Source organism: Epinephelus fuscoguttatus, linkage group LG9 (genome assembly GCF_011397635.1).
Source record: "Epinephelus fuscoguttatus linkage group LG9, E.fuscoguttatus.final_Chr_v1".
Lineage (NCBI taxonomy): Eukaryota > Metazoa > Chordata > Actinopteri > Perciformes > Serranidae > Epinephelus > Epinephelus fuscoguttatus.
Genome location: NC_064760.1, coordinates 13,840,901 through 13,860,492, shown reverse-complemented (window position 1 = coordinate 13,860,492; position 19,592 = coordinate 13,840,901). Strand labels below are relative to the sequence as shown.

Here is a 19,592-nt window from a genome sequence, read left to right as displayed (position 1 = left end):
AATGGCAGGATTTTGTCCTGATGGCATGAACAAGGACGGCTATAACAATCAGACTTAAAGCCAAAGCAACACACATCAGAAACAGAGCTGTATTGTCATTCTGTGAATCACAGCGGCTGACATCTGAAACATTAAAGAAACAATCAAAGTTATGAAATAGTAATAAATATTTTATGTTAATAGATTAGATGATGATAATTCAACTATTAGATAGAAACAGGGTGCACTTACCTTCAATGTCCACTTTTGTTCCATTTCCAAATAATATCTCTCCACATGTGGCCACAGCACAGTAATAAGTCCCGGCATCAGAGGAGCTGACGTCCTTAGAGAAGCTATAGACACATTTCTGTGGAGAGTGAGCTTCAGGACTCTTATCACACTCAGCACTGTTTCCATGTGCGTAAATGGCACTAGGATGAAATTCATCTGATGCAGCTCTGAACCAGAACACACTGTGATCTCCTGGACATGACTTTTTCTCAGAGTTACAGAGGACTGAACACTGCAGAGTCACTGAGTCTCCTGGACGGACTGGATCAGATGGATCTTGAGTGATGGCAGTGACATCAGGTTCAGGTCCTGGGAAATTGAGAAGAAAATTTAAAACTTCAATTACTCACTTTTAAACAAAAGACAAATGTTGACATAATTAAAATAAAGCTGTAATTAAATTAAGATATGTATTTATCTTCAACTCTCAGGTCTGTTCCGTTCAAAAGTGTGAAGTCTTGTTTGAATTTCTTCACACAGAGGTAAACTGCTGTATCACTTCGCCTTACATTTTTAATGTGCAGGACAAATTGTCCACGCTCTTCTGTGGCTGTAATGCGAGGATCACTCTCAAAACTATATGTTTTCGCTAATACTTTTGGAATGTCTCCAGAAACAAGCCTGATCCAAAAAATGCTTCCTGAAGACTTGTAGGGACAAGTCAGTGTCACATTAGCTCCAACACCAACAGTCTTTGTCTCAAAGATCTGCTCTACTGTGCATCCTGAAAAGATGAACTTTACATTAACAACAATTATATGTGCTCTCTCCTTAATTACTGCAAGAACATGACAATACTTTAAATATATATCTGTATATATTATATACTTATAACATATATCTGGAGTAAATCTGACCTCTGTAAATATACTTACGTCCAATATTGAGCACGAGCAGCAAGTAAAATATGATCACCATTTTCATGTTAATCTTCTTGTAACTGCAGCTAAATTAGAGCGTATTAGAAGATGATTCACCCTAATGTAGTCATGGAAAGTGGGAGGGAACATTTCTGAGCAATCTGATTGGCCTCTCATTATGTTGGCATTTCACCGTACTCATACAGAGGAAATAAAATCAGCCCGCTTTCCAACATGAAACAAACCCAACAGCATGCCTCTGTTTCATGTGTCTGTCTTCAGGTTTTTATAACTGACACCGAGAGTAAACACAAGTTAATGCTTTGTCTGTAAAACTCAACTTTCTCAGTTTGCAATGCAGGATTCCTGTCATAAATCTGTTGTCTCTGAGCCCAACTGAGGGATGGAAATGACTAAGTCAAATATGAATATACAGTACAGGCCAAAAGTTTGGACACACCTTCTCATTCAATGCGTTTTCTTTATTTTCATGACTATTTACATTGTAGATTCTCACTGAAGGCATCAAAACTATGAATGAACACATGTGGAGTTATGTACTTAACAAAAAAGGTGAAATAACTGAAAACATGTTTTATATTCTAGTTTCTTCAAAATAGCCACCCTTTGCTCTGATTACTGCTTTGCACACTCTTGGCATTCTCTCCATGAGCTTCAAGAGGTAGTCACCTGAAATGGTTTTCCAACAGTCTTGAAGGAGTTCCCAGAGGTGTTTAGCACTTGTTGGCCCCTTTGCCTTCACTCTGCGGTCCAGCTCACCCCAAACCATCTCGACTGGGTTCAGGTCCGGTGACTGTGGAGGCCAGGTCATCTGCCGCAGCACTCCATCACTCTCCTTCTTGGTCAAATAGCCCTTACACAGCCTGGAGGTGTGTTTGGGGTCATTGTCCTGTTGAAAAATAAATGATCGTCCAACTAAACGCAAACGGGATGGGATGGCATGTCGCTGCAGGATGCTGTGGTAGCCATGCTGGTTCAGTGTGCCTTCAATTTTGAATAAATCCCCAACAGTGTCACCAGCAAAACACCCCCACACCATCACACCTCCTCCTCCATGCTTCACAGTGGGAACCAGGCATGTGGAATCCATCCGTTCACCTTTTCTGCGTCTCACAAAGACACGTGGTTTGAACCAAAGATCTCAAATTTGGACTCATCAGACCAAAGCACAGATTTCCACTGGTCTAATGTCCATTCCTTGTGTTTCTTGGCCCAAACAAATCTCTTCTGCTTGTTGCCTCTCCTTAGCAGTGGTTTCCTAGCAGCTATTTGACCATGAAGGCCTGATTCGCGCAGTCTCCTCTTAACAGTTGTTCTAGAGATGGGTCTGCTGCTAGAACTCTGTGTGGCATTCATCTGGTCTCTGATCTGAGCTGCTGTTAACTTGTGATTTCTGAGGCTGGTGACTCGGATGAACTTATCCTCAGAAGCAGAGGTGACTCTTGGTCTTCCTTTCCTGGGTCGGTCCTCATGTGTGCCAGTTTCCTTGTAGCGCTTGATGGTTTTTGACTCCACTTGGGGACACATTAAAAGTTTTTGCAATTTTCTGGACTGACTGACCTTCATTTCTTAAAGTAATGATGGCCACTCATTTTTCTTTAGTTAGCTGATTGGTTCTTGCCATAATATGAATTTTAACAGTTGTCCAATAGAGCTGTCGGCTGTGTATTAACCTGACTTCTGCACAACACAACTGATGGTCCCAACCCCATTGATAAAGCAAGAAATTCCACTAATTAACCCTGATAAGGCACACCTGTGAAGTGGAAACCATTTCAGGTGACTACCTCTTGAAGCTCATGGAGAGAATGCCAAGAGTGTGCAAAGCAGTAATCAGAGCAAAGGGTGGCTATTTTGAAGAAACTAGAATATAAAACATATTTTCAGTTATTTCACCTTTTTTTGTTAAGTACATAACTCCACATGTGTTCATTCATAGTTTTGATGCCTTCAGTGAGAATCTACAATGTAAATAGTCATGAAAATAAAGAAAACGCATTGAATGAGAAGGTGTGTCCAAACTTTTGGCCTGTACTGTATTTCCAAATTAAATTAAATAACTGCCACTTTTTTGTATATATGTTGGACTGTCGATTACTGTTTGTAAACAAAAGTTAAAGTAACAGTAAAGTGTCTGCATTGGTCTTTGTAGCTTAGCGCCACGAAAGGGTGTAAGCTTCTTGTGAAGATTGATGCACTGTTAAGCTTGCAGTCAAGTATTTTATACCCATACTGTGCGTAGTTGTGACCATCACCCACCCTCCCTGGAGACTAGCCTATCAGCCTTTATTGGAAAAACTTCCTAATATGAGCCAGAGAGGGCCGTGATACACCAAAGTGTGTCAAGGGGAAAGTAAGGAACAAGCAGGGGGGATTGAGGGGCAGGTGCTTAAGTCCTGAGTTATATAGCGACAGTGCATGCGGAGAAGAAGGAGGAAAAAACAAACAAACAAAGAAACAAACAAACAAACAAAAAAACAGGGGAGAAACAGGCAGTGTAGCTGATGTATTGTGGCCTTGAGGTGGTTGTGCTCCATACAGATTATCAAAAATAAACATATACACATCTACTATACTGTACTGAAAAACAAAAACAAAAGAGAAGTCTATACTGAACACCAAAAATGTGAGAGTCCTGGTGGAGGAGGAAAGCCCGATTGTGGAGAAGAGTTGCCAGCGCAGTGTGGTAGGTTCGAGAAGCAAGTGGGCCCCTTTGGAGTGATCCCATTGGTTCTTTGTGATGTGTCACAGAGTATCGAACATGCATGTGTGTATTTGAACCCTCCCAATGTGTTTATGAAAACCATCACCAGGGTCCAGGGCCAGCCCTGCGGGGGAAGGCAGGCGGTATGGCACCCCAAGACCGCAGGAGCGCCCCGATCCCACGCCCAGGGAGCCGCAGAGGCCGCAGGACACCACGCAGGCCCAAGGACCCGGGGCGGCAATGGCCAGCACCCCCAGAGAGCTAGAGACACACCCCAGACGGGCAGGGCAGGAGGGCCCGTCCACCCACCGCCCGACGCAGACCCAGACGTACTCAGACCAGGAGGGCCGGGCTCCACGAGCCACGCCATGCGTATCTACAGTGTGTCTAAACCCACCACCCCCCCTTTTACTATGATTCTCCAATCCCTGACGGAGAATCATTAACCCTACACCGTGAGTGTGAATGTGAGTGCCCATAAATGTGACGTGGTGCATTAAAATTGAGGGACATAGGAGACAGGTGGGGGCAAGGCTGATGGCTACAGCACACTGCTGTCCTGCAGCCCGTGCAGCCATAAGGCACCTGGAACCTGTTCCCATCTGTCCCACAAGATGTAGGTGTGTGTGGTGCTTTAAAATTGGAGGACAGATAAGGATGGGCCGGGGGGCAGCATGGAGGGCTACAGGACACCACTGTCCCATAGCCTGCCCCATCATGAAGCCCCCCAATCCATCAGTGGTCTGCACCTCGAGGAGTGAGTGTATGTGGTGCGTTAAAACTGTGGAATTTGTGGTGAGTGAACTAAATGTGGTTTAGGAGGCCAGGCCAGTGTAGACCCGGCCTGAAGGCTGGAAGGATGGATGAGAGGGGCTAGAAGGTGGTGCCAACCAGACCCCGGTGCCGTGAGGCCCCCAGCGCCCATGGGCAACGGGCCAGGCGGGCCCCAAGGAAACCCAACGGGCCCCCACCCACCCCGCACCACCAGGGGTGGAAACAGCCCCCCAAGGGGGACCGGCCACAGTGCCCCAGGCCCAGGGAGCACGAGGAGACCCCGCCACCCCCAGGCACACAGGGCAAGCAGTCCAGACGCACCCGCCCCCCCGGCGCAACCCCCTGCGATCCCCCACAGAGCCAGGGAGCAGGCCTGGATTCAAGGGGAAGAAGGTGCACCTAACACATGCTTAAGACCTTGAATTCTGATGAACCGCTGTGGTATATTGTGGTGAGAGAGATAGAGGGATGAGGGGTTACATCATTATTAACAGAAACACGTTACATATTACAACACAGTTTTTCTTGAGTTGTAATATTTATATGTACAGGTGGCATATGCTCACAGGCTGAGTGGCACTATACAGACACGTTTAGTGAGTGGATAAATGGTGACCATTTTTCTGTAAAGTATGTTAATTGGTGTCTGTGGCCAGCAGATATTTTCTCCAGCGAAATATGTTCTGCAAGGAGATTCAGCCAATGGTTGATGTCTGTTTATCTTTCCAGTTGACTAGGATTGTTTTCTTGGCGATGGCTACAAGAAGAGAATTGCAGTGGCTGTTTGGGAGGTCAATTGTCATCAGGTCACCAATTAAGCACAGGTTGGGAGATAATGGGATCCTGTAGTCCAAAATGGAGGAGAGTTTTTGAGTGACTGTTGACCAAAAGTGCTGGACGGGTGAACATAACCAGAGTGCATGAAAGTAGGTGTCTGCAGTGTTCTGAGTACACTGAGTGCATGTGTCAGATTGACTAAAGCCCATTCTATTCATCTTTTGTTGGGTGATTTTAAAATTTTAAAATTGGTAAATGTATAGAACTGGTCTCTGACAGTAATTTATAAATCTTAGAAAGGTTCTCCTTATTTCTCGGAGAAAGCTTTGTAATATGTTTGGCAAATTCTGGTGGCTGCAAAGTGTCCTGAGGCACTGGAATTCTCCTCTTGATTGTTTTTATCAATTGTAAATACTGTCGAAAATTTCCATTTCTTATTTCAAAAGTTTGAAATAAGTTTGTGTATGTCATAAGTATATTGTCTTGGAAAAGGTGGTGGAGATGAGTTACTCCTTTCATCTCCCATGTGCTAAAATGGAGAGGTCTTTTGTTAATTTCAAAATCCGGGTTGTGCCAAATTGGAGAGAGCAAGCAAGGTTCTATCTGAGAGTTTGTAATTTCTAGTGTTTTCCACCAGGCTGACAAGGTGGAAGCAATCATTGGGTTCTGAAAACAGTTATGACGTCTGAGTGAAGTGGTGATAAACGGGAGGTCAGAGAGTTTTATATTGTTGCAGTCCACCTGTTCTAGTTCGAGCCAGGAGTTGTAGTCTTCGTTCTTCTTTCTATCTTTGGATAGGTATTGTAGCTGGTTAGCTAAATAGTAATGTTTAAAGTTAGGAGCGTATCCGATTTGCTTTTAATATATGAGCCCTCTAGAACTCTCAGGTCTTCAGGCAGCGGCATTTTAATTACTCCAGAAGTTTTAACCAAAACATATGGTGAGGCCTCCTTTTATCATTACGGCCCACGTTTGTGGAACAGTCTGCCTGAGGACCTGAGGAAAACAGAGAATGTGGACATTTTTAAAAGCAAACTCAAGACCTAGTTTTTTAGTCTGGCTTTTAAATACTGTGTAGCCAGCCAACTGAGATGCTCCACATCATCAGTGATGACCCGCCCACTCTGCCTGTCAGTCACATCAGCAGGAAGAGCACAGCGTACAGAGGAGGGCTGTTAAACCATCCATCCTCTATACTCACTTCACTTCTTTTCAGAGAGCTGCTGACAGACAGCAGCAGAGCGACACTCTCACAGTATCACAGGAACATTCACCTGGAGCTGATTTAGAGTTTCTGACCTCCATGTTTTTATCTGAGGGAGAGAAGCCATGTGACCCTGGGAGAAAACCACTAATGAGATACACCAGTGATTAACAAGGTGATTAACATGTGTAAAACAAAGCATAATGTATGGTTGACACCGTCACTATGACAGTAACAGGAACACCTGACAATATAATGCAGTCCAACACCACAAACTCTGGAATCAAAATAATGATTAAACAGAGTTCAGGTTTCCTGCCAACTTGAAAGGTGCAAGGAGAATAAAAACAGATATACAGTCAACCCATCTATCTATAGGGCCAAAACTCATCACATTTGTTCAACCAGCAGGTTGTGGTTTGTGCTTTTCATCACAGTCAACATATTGTTGACAACGAGTCAAAACACCCTTTGCACACACAGACAAACACACGCTCACAGTTACAATAAACAAATGCTGCATGGAAACTTCAGCATCGTTGTGGTCGGGCTTCAAACTAAGGTGTCAGTACAAAGAGGCTGTTCTACCTTTCTCACTCTGTGTTTCAGCCTCAGGACGCTGGGCTTTACTGCTGCTGTCAAAAGGAGGAACAACACTATATAACTGCTATGTTTATTTTTAATATCACAAGAACTCACAAAGGTGGGTGCAGGGTTCAGGAGGGTTGGACACACACCATGACCCACACTTTCTCTCAGTGGTTTGGTGCTTGTCATTGGTGGTAGCTGTCAGAGGGAGGAGGTGCTAATCACTCACTGGTCCCACCCTGGTCTTTCTGTCAGGAGCAGGAGTTTGAACTGTGATCTGTAGTTTGCCTGATTATCTGCAGACAGGTTTGACAGCCTTGCTAACGTCACTTGGTGCAGTTATGGACCGGCAGCCTGTTCAAATTAATGTTGAATAAAACAATGAATCTACATTAAAATTAAAACAAAACATAAACTAATGTGCATCTGTGAAATTGTAAGATTGCAGTTGTTGACACCTTTGTTTGCATATTTAAAACCACAGGACTGATAGATATTTGTACTGTGAATGAGCACATTAACAAGGTGAAAAGTTAGGCTGCTGAAGCCTCTTGTATCTCTCCTCTCACTACACATCCTGTTGAAGCCCATCGTCAGGTCTGTTCTGAGTAAACAGCCTTGATGGTTGGTCAAAGGGAGGAGAAACGGCCCACCACAGCCTGGGTCTGTCAGTGTAGCTGTTGCATGTGGCTTTGCTTGACATGCAGAGGGTCTTTACAAAGTGCTGTGAGACCAGAGAGATGGAGGGGTTCATTCATTTCAGTAGTTATGCCCTTACAGTTATTTTAATACAGTGTTTGTTCTTAACAAAAGAAGACTACTTGTGTCCACAAAATAAAATGCTCAGTATGTGTTTTTAATGATGCTTCTGTCTACAGTTGTGGGAAGTTGTGATGGACAGATACACAGTGGTTCACTATCAAGTCTGTGTAGTTTTGACCACATTTCTTCTCACCTTTCCCCTGCAACTGTCCCTCAAACCTGGATGCTAACACCTACACTGCAGCTACAGATATTTCAAAGTCAAAGTAGTCTTCATATCTAATCAGTGTTATAACAATAATAATACATTTTATTTAAAAGGCGCCATTTAAAAGGGCAGAGGGTACAGTCAGTGTTAAAGTCTGTAAGCCAGCTTGAACAGGTGGGTTTTGAGATGGGATCTGAAGGATGTTGTGCTGTCAGAGTGTTGGATGTGTGGATGTAGGGACTTCCAGAGCCTGGGGCAGTGCAGCTGAAAGCCCTGACACCTATGGTGCTGAGGTGTGAGGTGTGGATGGTCAGGAGACCAGTAGAGGAAGAGCGGAGGGAGCAGGAGGGAGTGTACTCCTGGAGGAGGTCAGAGAGGTAAGAGGGGGCTCAGCTGTGGAGGACTTTGAAGGTGATGAGAAGGTTTTTGTCATCAGTTCAGTACTGAACAGGAGCCAGTGTAGTTGGATGAGAATGGGGGTGATGTGGTCGGATGATTTGGTGCGGTAATGATCCGGGCAGCAGAGTTTGAATGATTTGAAGCCTGTTCATGAGTTTGGTGGGGAGGCCAGAGAGAACTGTGTTACAGTGGTCAATACGGGATGTAACAAATGTGTGGACCAAGACTTCAGAGGAGGACTGGGACAGTGCCGTCTGAATTCTCCAGCGTTGTATGGATTATGCAAACAAAACAACACAACCTCCAGATCCAGGATGAGTTTAACCCTCCAAAAGATGATTATGGTCTTGTTCAGAGTAACACCTGTGTGTGAACCTTTAATCAACTTCAACTTTACTATAACAACAAAACATCAGGCCTAGCTGTTGATGGTCAGTAAATATTGGAGCTTTACTGTATGAGAATGTTGCTTGAAAAGAAGTTTCCATTAAACAGATGTAACATGTTGCCAGAAAACTACACATAGTATACTGTAGCTTTCAAAGTTCTCGTAGTTAGAAACTTGATAAACGCTCGTTCTTGTTATTATTTAAACACTGGATGAATTTCAATAATTGTGTCAAGTCTTTGGAAATCTCCAGAAGATCCACCACTTGTTGTATACATGATAACACCAGCAGGGAAACACAGCATGTTTTATTTATTGACAGTGTAAAAGAGTTCCAAATTATGTTACCACAAAGTTTACATGGTCACACTAGAAAACCAATGACAGGATTAACGTCATGTGGTCTCTGTCTGATGATGCAATAAACTTACATTCAAATATCCACCAATCCAGTGATTGTATGTATCTATGTACTTTTTCTGAAGTTCTGTACTCGGGTGGTGATGGTTTGAAGTACTTGTACTTGAGCATTTTTTGCTACTTTATACTTATACTCCACTACAGTTCAGAAGAAAATATTATAAGCTACTTTTTACTTCACTACATTTGTCTGACATCATTAGTTACTAGTTACTTTGCAGACAAAATATAAAGCAACAAAAAAACGATGATGTATTATTACAGATTCAGCTACCCAGCAGTATATGAAGTAGGGGTGGGTATCACCAGAGGACCCACGATACGATATCGTCATGATACTTATGTCGCAATATGATATTATTGTGATGTGATGAGTATTTTGGTGAAATATATTGTTATATTGCAATTTATTACCTTTTTTTCCAACTGCAAATTATTCCTAAAGGAAAACTTTGTCAGCATCAGTTTTACCTCCTAAGACAGTTTTCAGTCTGTTCATCTAACTGTAATCATTTTCATTGCAGCAAAATGTGATGCAAAGTAGACAGACTGACCAACACCATCATAAAACCTGTCAGAAATGCTGCATACAACTGACAGACTCAACTGTTGGCAGATTAAACGTCCTCTGAGATTTAGCGCAAGTGTGAAACACTTCACATGCAGGTATCCTGCTAACTGAATGGCAACACCCATGTTAGAAGTGTTGCCTGTTACAACCACATCTGGTTCTGAAATGGATCATTCTGTAAAATGAGTACTTTTACTTTTGTTACTTTAAGTATGGTAGGTATGTAGGTATGTAAGTACAAGACACTACAAACATAATAAAAACAAGAGCAACAACATAATAAGAGCAAAAGAACAAATATAATATACCTCCATACATGTCAAACAAATATGAACACAGTCCTGCTCCTTAGAAATCACTGTTGTAAAACATGACTGAGGCTCATCTGAGACACAGACTGTGCCTTTAACACATCAAACATAATGGTTAGTTTTAGGGTGCAAAGGAAACTAAACAGTTAATCATGACTAATGGTAAAAAACAGATTTCAGCAACGTTGACAGAAACCAAGTTTCAGAATTAAGAATAACAGCTGATAGATTTCTACCTGAAAAACGTGATTACTTAGCCCTTTTTTTCCAAAATTTTAATAGTATTCTTGGGGTATTCTTATGCATTTATCACGGACAATATTTACATAACAGGAAATGAGGGAAAGAGAGATCCAACGCCCCAACCCAGACTTGTACTGGGTTCACCCCTGAGATATATTTCTGGAGTGTGCACATTTGTATTAAAAAAAACCCAAAACAAAACATAATCAGTCTTATTACTTTTGAATATACTGTATGGACGAAACTTAATCATGACATTAAAACATTGTAGAGCAGAACTACCTAATAGAAACAACCCTTTAGCTCCAGATTAACATCAACTTCAACACACAGTACCAGCTGATGGCAAACAGACCTGTGACCTCACTAATCCAACCCAAAAGCCTTGACAGCAGCGTAGATCCTCTGTCTCTCTGCTGCTCTTGAATCCTTTATTGCACCACTGCCAGTTTTCATCACGGTGAAGACGACAGCAGAATAAACCTGTGTGTCCTCATCTCTCTGAGGAAATACATGGCATGACAAAGTTAGAAACAGCATCACAAAACTGTTTCAATGAGGTTAATTCTATTATACCTATTAAATTCTTTACCTGTTGACTTTTCCGACCACCACTGTTTCTCTGCACGGCAACAGCAGCTGAAATTACGAATAAAAAAATGAGCAATAAATACAGATGCAGTAGTTTTAATATAATACTGCTCGCTAGAGAACTATAAATAACTTCTATTACCACTGTAACAATCATTCTCTTTCTTCTTCATGGCGTAGATGAGGACGGCTACAACAATCAGACTTATAGCCAACACAGCACACAGAAGAAAAATAACTGCAACTGCATCCTGTGAGCACGTACTGGCTCCTGAAACATCAAGAGGAAAAAAAGTTAAAGGTAAATGATGTTTAATGTCACCTCCTGGTTAAATGATTCTGCATGAAAAAACAGCAATAGCTGATCTGAATAGATTTGATTTGACTTGCAATGGCCTTGTGTTTGCAACACTTGTAACACAATAAACACACATTTTGTAAGACAGTACTGACAGAATAATGACACAGTTACCTTCAATGTCCACTTTTGTTCCATTTCCAAATAATATCTCTCCACATGTGGCCACAGCACAGTAATAAGTCCCAGCATCAGAGGAGCTGATGTCCTTAGAGAAGCTGTAGACACATTTCTGTGGAGAGTGAGCTTCGGGACTCTTCTCACATCCATCACTACTGTTTACTTGGGCATAAATGACACTGGGATGAGATTCATCTGATGCGGCTCTGAACCAATAAACTCTGTGTTCTTCTGAACATGTTTTCTTCTCAGAGTCAGAGAGGACTGAACACTGCAGAGTCACTGAGTCTCCTGGACGGACTGGATCAGATGGAAAGTCTTGAGTGACGGCAGTGATATCAGGTTCTGGTCCTGGAAAATGTCAAGATAAAATGACTTTAATGATATTAAAAGTAATTAAAATTTGAACTTTATATGCATACACTATATACACTATACATGAGAGAAACATTTGAATTATTATGTTATGGAAACACATATACATGTATAAAAATCTAATTATGTAAACTGATGGTAAACATGTTGGATTAAAGCACGGTTATTTTTTGTCAAGTAATTTAAAATGTCTATTTACCTTTAACTCTCAGAAGTGTTGATTTGGAAAATGTCATGTCCAGTAGATATACTTTTAAACAGTAGTAAAGTCCAGTATCACTCAGCTTTGTCTCATGAATATGCAGAATAAATGATCCAGGCTCTTGTTTTGCTGTAATGTGAGGAGTCTTGTTAACACCTTCATAATCAAAGGTGTATGTTCCTCCCAAGAATTCAGGCAATTTTCCAGAAACAAGCCTGATCCAAAACAAAGTTTCTTGGTTGATAGATGTCTGGCGAGGACAATTCAGAGTCACATCATCTCCAACTTCAACAGCTGTCGTTTCAAAGACGTGATCGTCTGTGCATCCTGAACATAAAATTAAATGGAGCAGTGATTAACAACAGAGAAAGAAAAATGTACACACTGCACTAAATTACTGTAAGAACATAATATTTTAAATGTATATCTGGAGTAAATCTGACTGTGAATATACTTACGTCCCACTCTGAGCATCAGCAACAAATAAAATATGACCACCATTTTCATGTTAATCCACTTGTAGCTGCAGCTAAATTAGAGCGTATTAGAAGATGACTTGCCTTAATGTAATCATGGAAAGTGGGAGGGAACATTTCAGAGCAATCTGATTGGCCTCTCGTTATGTTGGTATCTCACTGTATCACCACAGTGGAAATAAAATCAACCATCTTTCCAACGTGAAACAACACAACAGCACACTTTTGTTTCATGTTTCAGGGTGGGTTTCTATAACTGACACTGAGTAAACACAAGGTAAAGCTGGGGTACTTTTCTGGAGAGGGCAATAAAGGTTTCATACTGTGGATGGGTCCAACAAACACTGACTTTCGAGAAAATGGTGTTCATGTCCCTTAAGGTTATGAAGCCAAATCCTGTTCTGTTTTTCTAAACCCAACCATGTGCAAAGACAAAGATAATTCACGGTGTTATGCCGACATAGTGCTTTTATTTTGAAAGAGACTGCATGTAAATTTTAAATTTCCTGTGAAAACAGAAGTGTATTTTGAAATAAGACAATGCATGTAACAGGAAGAACTTGACACAGTGTCCCAGAACGTCAACAACCAACACAGCCAGGGTACCTTGCACGTCGCACGCGGACATGGAAACTCCATGACCAAACGTCAACATGTGACGACTTCAGAGTGACAATGTGTTGTAGCAACCTATGAAACATTTTCAATCTTTTATGTAGCATTTTCTTTTGCAGGGATTTAGCCATGTTAATGCCAAGGCTCGCCTTCCCACGTGCAAACATTCCGCCAAAACAAGTTCTCTCCCGACACCATTTTGCAAGAGCTCTGTCTTTACATCATTGCAGTTTTAGTTGTCTTGGTCCAGACCTTTGAATCTGCCCACTTCATTGAGTCAACTGGTTTGTCTGGCATCGTGACATGAAACACAGGTTTCTCGGGTAAAATCAATAGATCCACCAACCATTGTAGAGGAATTAACGATCAGCCAATCAGCACCATGGGCGGGACTAATGCCATTGTCAAGCTGCTGTAACGCTGTGTGCCTGAAGCTATGAGGAGTAATACAAGAAAGGTGACCACTATAGTCAAGACGGACGCTGCTATCAAGGCTGTTCTAAATCAACGTCTTTTTAATATTTCGCCCGATATCTTTGTTTTTACGTTGGCTCGCTCCACTCTTAAAAATCAAGTGAAATCAGTATGTTGGCATGGCGACACATCAGTTGAGTAGTGAGTAATGTTTGATTCAGGCAGATACACTGGTCAAGTGACAATTCTGTCTGATATCAGTCAGATCTTGTAGTGACAGTCAAATGATTCAACAAACATAAGATTCAGAGTTAACTTTTATCTCAATGGCCAAATATTCATGTTTAAAAAGGGCACTGACACCACTGGCCTTTAAATATATCACATGTAATTTATCTGTAAATATATAGAACTATGTCTCTAGGCCCAATAAAAAATCCTACATTGTTGTTACCACCCAATTAAACAGGAATTTATGGATCAGTTTGATTTGAGTTCATATAAAAAAGATGTATCCAGCCATTTGCCACAGTGACAAAGACAGAGGAGCCATCTTAAATACTGTATGAGTCAGTCAATTCAAACACTCCACATCATCAGTGATGACCCGCCCACTCTGCCTGTCAGTCACATCAGCAGGAAGAGCACAGCGTACAGAGGAGGGCTGTTAAACCATCCATCCTCTATACTCACTTCACTTCTTTTCAGAGAGCTGCTGACAGACAGCAGCAGAGCGACACTCTCACAGTATCACAGGAACATTCACCTGGAGCTGATTTAGAGTTTCTGACCTCCATGTTTTTATCTGAGGGAGAGAAGCCATGTGACCCTGGGAGAAAACCACTAATGAGATACACCAGTGATTAACAAGGTGATTAACATGTGTAAAACAATCCTGTGTCAACAAACTGTATGGATGACAGCATCTTTATAAAATTAATAGGAATACCTGAGAATATTCTGCAGTCCAGTACAAAGACGTTTGGAGAAAGACAAAAGAAAGACAGAAAGCCCATCTATCTATAGGGCCAAAGCTGCTGAAACATTTGTCAGAACAGCAGGTTGTGGTTTGTGGTTTTCATCACGGTCAACATATTGTTGACAACGAGCCAAAACACACTCTGTACTTTCACACACAAACACACATTTATATTCACCACTGACAGATAAACGATGCATGGAAACTTCAGCATCGTTGTGGTCGGGCTTCAAACTAAGGTGTCAGTACAAAGAGGCTGTTCTACCTTTCTCACTCTGTGTTTCAGCCTCAGGACGCTGGGCTTTACTGCTGCTGTCAAAAGGAACGTGGAATAGCATTCATAAAACAAAAACTTAGAGGAGGAGGTAAATGGTTCAGGAGGGTTGGACACAGGATCGTTTCTGGGATCCGCCCCCAAGATCTTTTTTCTTTTATGAACCAGCTCTATTTTGATGCTTTTTTATGCACTATGGCATCTTTTTTACCCCTGAAAAATGTTTTCACATTTTATTTACAGATTAATTATGAATTGTGATGTTAAAAATGTAAATTATATTTTATTCCACCCAGCAGTATTTAAAGCATTTGAAATGAGCTCCACCTTCACCAGCTGCAACATTAAAGTGATTACCGGTGTGTTCTGTCTCTAATACACAGTCACACAAAATGTGCTGCTCGACAGACAAAGAGGACCAAAACCTGTGTTTGTGATTAATGATGTGGTATTTGTTTTGAGGGATTTAATGCACAAACTTAATGACATGTTAGTAGTTCCAGGGCTTTTTAAATTTTTCTATTCTAATGCCTGAGGAATTTGTCTATTCTAATGATTTAAAATATATATACAGCCTATTTAGACCTGGGCTATTCATGAAACATTCAGGGCTGAAGCCTCAGACTCCCCAGGCCTAACAATGCCTCTGGTTGGAGACACACACACTTTTTTTTGTTGAACTTCTCAGCTGTTTAGTGCTTGTCATTGGTGGTGGCTGTCAGAAGGAGGAGGTGTTAATCACTCCCTGGTCCCACCCTGGTGTTTTTGTCAAGAGCAGAGTTTGAAGTGTGATCTGTAGTTTGCCTGATTATTGACTCAGAGGTTTACTCACTAAAGTCTGTTCCAGTGTTCATCACTTGGCTCAGTGATGGACTTACAGCCTGTCCACATTAATGGTGAATGAATCAATATATTAACATTAAAATTAAATCAAAAACAAGCTTAAGCTCATCTGCCACACAGTTTCAGATGCTTTTGGGTCCATTTTAAAAACACAAAACAAAGGGACATGATTTGTTCTTTAAATGAGCACAATAACATTCACGTAAAAGTAAATCAATCATTTCAGTCTGTGAAACTAAAGTTAGCCTGCTGAAGCCTCTTGTATCTCTCCTCTCACTACACATCCTGTTGAAGCCCATCGTCAGGTCTGTTCTGAGTAAACAGCCTTGATGGTTGGTCAAAGGGAGGAGAAACGGCCCACCACAGCCTGTGTCTGTCAGTGTAGCTGTTGCATGTGGCTTTGCTTGACATGCAGAGGGTCTTTACAAAGTGCTGTGAGGCCAGAGAGATGGAGGGCTTCATTCATTTCAGTAGTTATGCCCTGACATATTTAGTATATCAGAATATTAGTTTATCTTATTGACATGTTGTTTTTCTGACATAGCAAGACTGATTGTGTCAAGAGAATAACATATCAGGATGTATATGTGTTAGCTATGCCTCAACAAATTTTCCAGTTGTGATGAACAGATGCACAGCAGTTCACGTCTGAACTGATCTTTCCCAGTTGAGAAGTGAAAGTTTTGACACCATTTTGGGTGCAGGAGGCTCATCTACACAGCATGGAGACCCATTTGCAGAAAGAGCAAGCTTAAAAGATAATGAGATGGATGATGTGACAGAATCGGTTCAAAGAAAAAAGGAGGTTAACACTGTTTAACACTGCTGTGGTGCTGTGTAGTGTTTCTGTGTTGTGTAGAGTGCAGTTACAAATGACTGTGCATCATATACGGAGGGGACGGGGGGGGAGGGCTTCTCTGTGAATAGGATTGAGGGTAATTAATTTTCAGATGTGTTTAGAAAGCAAAACAACATGTAAAATACAAACTGTACCAACTTGTCTGGGACAAAAAGAGAGAGCCCTCTTTCTCTCACACATATGTTTACCTGTGAGTTTTCACATCTCTGTGGTTTTGGCCACATTTTCTCTCACCTTTCCCCTGCAACTGTCAATCAAACCTGCAGGCTACATCCTACGCTGTAGCCAATATTATATCAAACATTCTTTGGACGTTCAAATTTAAACAAATATGAAACATTTCAATCTAACTCCAGGATGACTTTAGCTTACTGTAGCTTAGCACAACCATAAGAAGCAAAGGAAAGTACAGCCTCATGCGAATGAAGCCACAGATTTTCTTTTCTAGTCCTATTTAAGGCAGGCTGTGGAATTTACTTGGAAAAATTCAGTTACGTTTACGGAAACACATTGTGTGTTTCCTGAAGGTTCCCATTTTTTACAAATACCTTTAAACCTTCATTGTTTATAGCTGTGTTTGCTAGCTAAGAGACGTCTTCCTCCTGCATTGCTACATTTCTCTGCATGTAACCTTCACCAACTGTTGACCAATAGAATGGCATGAATGTGTCAGAAAATGTGTATTGTGTCGTCATGTGCATGTACGACCTTGTGCGTGTGCTGCTAAAACATGACAGTGGTCACAATCAAAATATTGCCTCACATTGCAACCTTTAAATACAGTGTGTCAATTAGACAGATGTTGCTGTTGAAAGACTTCAGTGCTTGTTTTCACAGTACGTACACACAAAACACACCCACACGCACAATACTGGCTATTACGGAAACAATAAATTCAGTCATGTGGTGAGAATAAAGACACTGCTTTGAAACCTTAACAACAACAACAACAACAACAACAACAACGTGTAGACGTTCCATCGAATGAAAACAGATCACATGTTTGCTAACTGTAAGGAGGGGGGAGATCATTTTCCACAGCTCAGCCAATCACAGCGATGTCTACTTTGTAAACCTTGATCGCCTCTTGACTACATCTCCATTTGGGTGGGAAGACATCAGCAGTGCAAGACCAAGGTGCTGTACCACAATGATCGGAGGACTGGCTGCTTTGATTCTTCTTAGTACAGGGTGTAAGTGCAATTCTTACCCAGAGAGAAAGACGATGTCAATGGCAAATACTTTACCTTTTGACTTTGTCCTCTCATGTTGTAATTCTGCTACTGTTTGTCTCTTTTCTTCAGCTCTGCTTCAAACTGCAGAGATTCCTCATCAGATCTCTCTGACTGTGGTTGAACTTGGAGGGAATGTTACTTTGCAGTGTCCAGTTCCTGAGAATGAAGGCAAATTCTTTTACTGGTACAAACAGTCTCTTGGATATATGGCCCAAACAGTCTTTGCTGCAGTTCAGGGTCAGTTAACAGTAAGTGAACAGTTTGACAATCCACGGTTCAAAGCAACAAAAGGAGTTGCTCAGTATCTTCTTACCATCACAAATGTCAGCAAAGAGGATGAAGCAACATACTTCTGTCACTATAGAAGCGTATTCATGGAGTTTCAGCGAAGGCATCTTCTTGGCTGTGAACGGTAAATATCTTTTACTTTCAGTGTTTGTGCCAAATTTTTATGTCGTACAAACAGTTTAGATCATTAAGTACTTCTGATATTTCTTTTCCTGACTCATGCAGATAGTAATCAGCAGAAATGTTTCCATGTGAAACAAAGTCCGGACACTGAGTCGGTCCAGCCAGGCGACAGAGTGAATCTCCAGTGTTCACTTCTTTCCATGAACAAAACCAACAAAGATAAGTGTCCAGGTGAAGACAGAGTGTACTGGCTCAGATCTGGATCAGGAGAATCTCATGCAAGCATCATTTACACTGACAGAGACAAACAAGAGGAGAGAAGTTGTGACTACAGTCTGTCCAAAACTATACAGACCTCCTCTGATACTGGGACTTACTACTGTGCTGTGGTCACATGTGGAGAGATCCTGTTTGGTGAAGGAACTAAAGTGGAAACAAGTACGTGTTTACAGTTGTATTAAGTCAAATGTGCATCTTGTAAGAATTCATTTACCCTGATTAAATTATGTTAATGTAAACATATAGTGATTATAATCTGTTACATTTACAGAGCAGATAATTTTGACGAAATATTATATTGAACATTGACTTACCAGTTGTGCCTGCTGAAAATTTTAGTTTTCTAAATGCCACTGTGTTTCCAATAATTAATGAAAACTCCCAAGAATCCATCATTTCATGATGCTTCATGTCTCTTGGGAAATGTTTGTGATTTAGGATCAGAACTGGAAGCAGTTGTCCATGCTGTTGGAGTACTGCTGGTCTGCTGTGTGACTGTGATTAGCGGCCTTTTTTTCTACGGAATTTCAAGGAATGTTTGTAAAAATTTAAAGGGTAGGTTCACCAGTTTTTACTGTCATTTAATTCTCAGTTTTTGAGGTCTGAAAATAGATCATGTGCGCTTCTGGTGATCAGATAGTCTGTGGTTTCCACAACTGTTTAAGTTAACTGTAGAAAATGATGGAATGCTAGAAAATCCATCCATGTGTCTTAATTAGGACAGCATACGGTATATTTCTATTTCTATTTAACAAAATATGATGATGGTGGAAATAAGATTTGGACAGTATCCATTTTTTTTTTACCTTTATACCTCCCTGACCTTTCACCAGGATACAAGGTATATGATGATATTTGTGTTTAAAACAAAACAAAGCAAACAAACAAAAACCTTAAAAGCTGAGGTTCTGGTGAGAGAAGTCATTGATTCATGTATGTCGTCCAGCCTGCAATGTTACTTCTAAAATGCAATTAGCTGACTTAGGCAGCGATCACACAGAAATGAGACGCTAGGGACGCGGACACTTCAAAGACGCTTGAAACGCTGGAAGCGCTTA

At 41.3% G+C, this 19,592-nt stretch overlaps 4 protein-coding genes across 5 annotated transcripts in view; 2 read left to right on the top strand and 2 right to left on the bottom strand.

The window, feature by feature from the left end:
• LOC125895075 (signal-regulatory protein beta-2-like) overlaps positions 1–1,198 on the bottom strand; it is a 35,181-nt gene extending 33,983 nt beyond the window's left edge. The window contains exons 1-2 of the mRNA XM_049586872.1: positions 1,149–1,198; positions 232–582 (exon numbers count right to left, since the gene is read on the bottom strand). Of these exons, the coding sequence (XP_049442829.1) occupies positions 232–582; positions 1,149–1,197 (400 nt within the window). The 5' untranslated portion in view covers position 1,198. The remainder of the gene's footprint in view (positions 1–231; positions 583–1,148) is intronic.
• The window catches only part of LOC125895062 (uncharacterized), a 196,997-nt gene that overhangs the window by 9,105 nt on the left and 168,300 nt on the right, over positions 1–19,592 (top strand). For both annotated transcript variants that reach the window (XM_049586849.1, XM_049586848.1), the window contains exons 3-4: positions 18,487–18,693; positions 18,973–19,089. In XM_049586849.1, the coding sequence (XP_049442806.1) occupies positions 18,487–18,693; positions 18,973–19,089 (324 nt within the window). The remainder of the gene's footprint in view (positions 1–18,486; positions 18,694–18,972; positions 19,090–19,592) is intronic.
• Positions 1–19,592, bottom strand: part of LOC125895081 (uncharacterized) — a 100,389-nt gene that overhangs the window by 5,269 nt on the left and 75,528 nt on the right. The window lies entirely within an intron of this gene.
• The window catches only part of LOC125895065 (uncharacterized), a 170,330-nt gene continuing 168,242 nt past the window's right edge, over positions 17,505–19,592 (top strand). Inside the window, exon 1 of the mRNA XM_049586851.1 lies at positions 17,505–17,802. Coding sequence (XP_049442808.1) covers positions 17,760–17,802 — 43 coding nt within the window. The 5' untranslated portion in view covers positions 17,505–17,759. The remainder of the gene's footprint in view (positions 17,803–19,592) is intronic.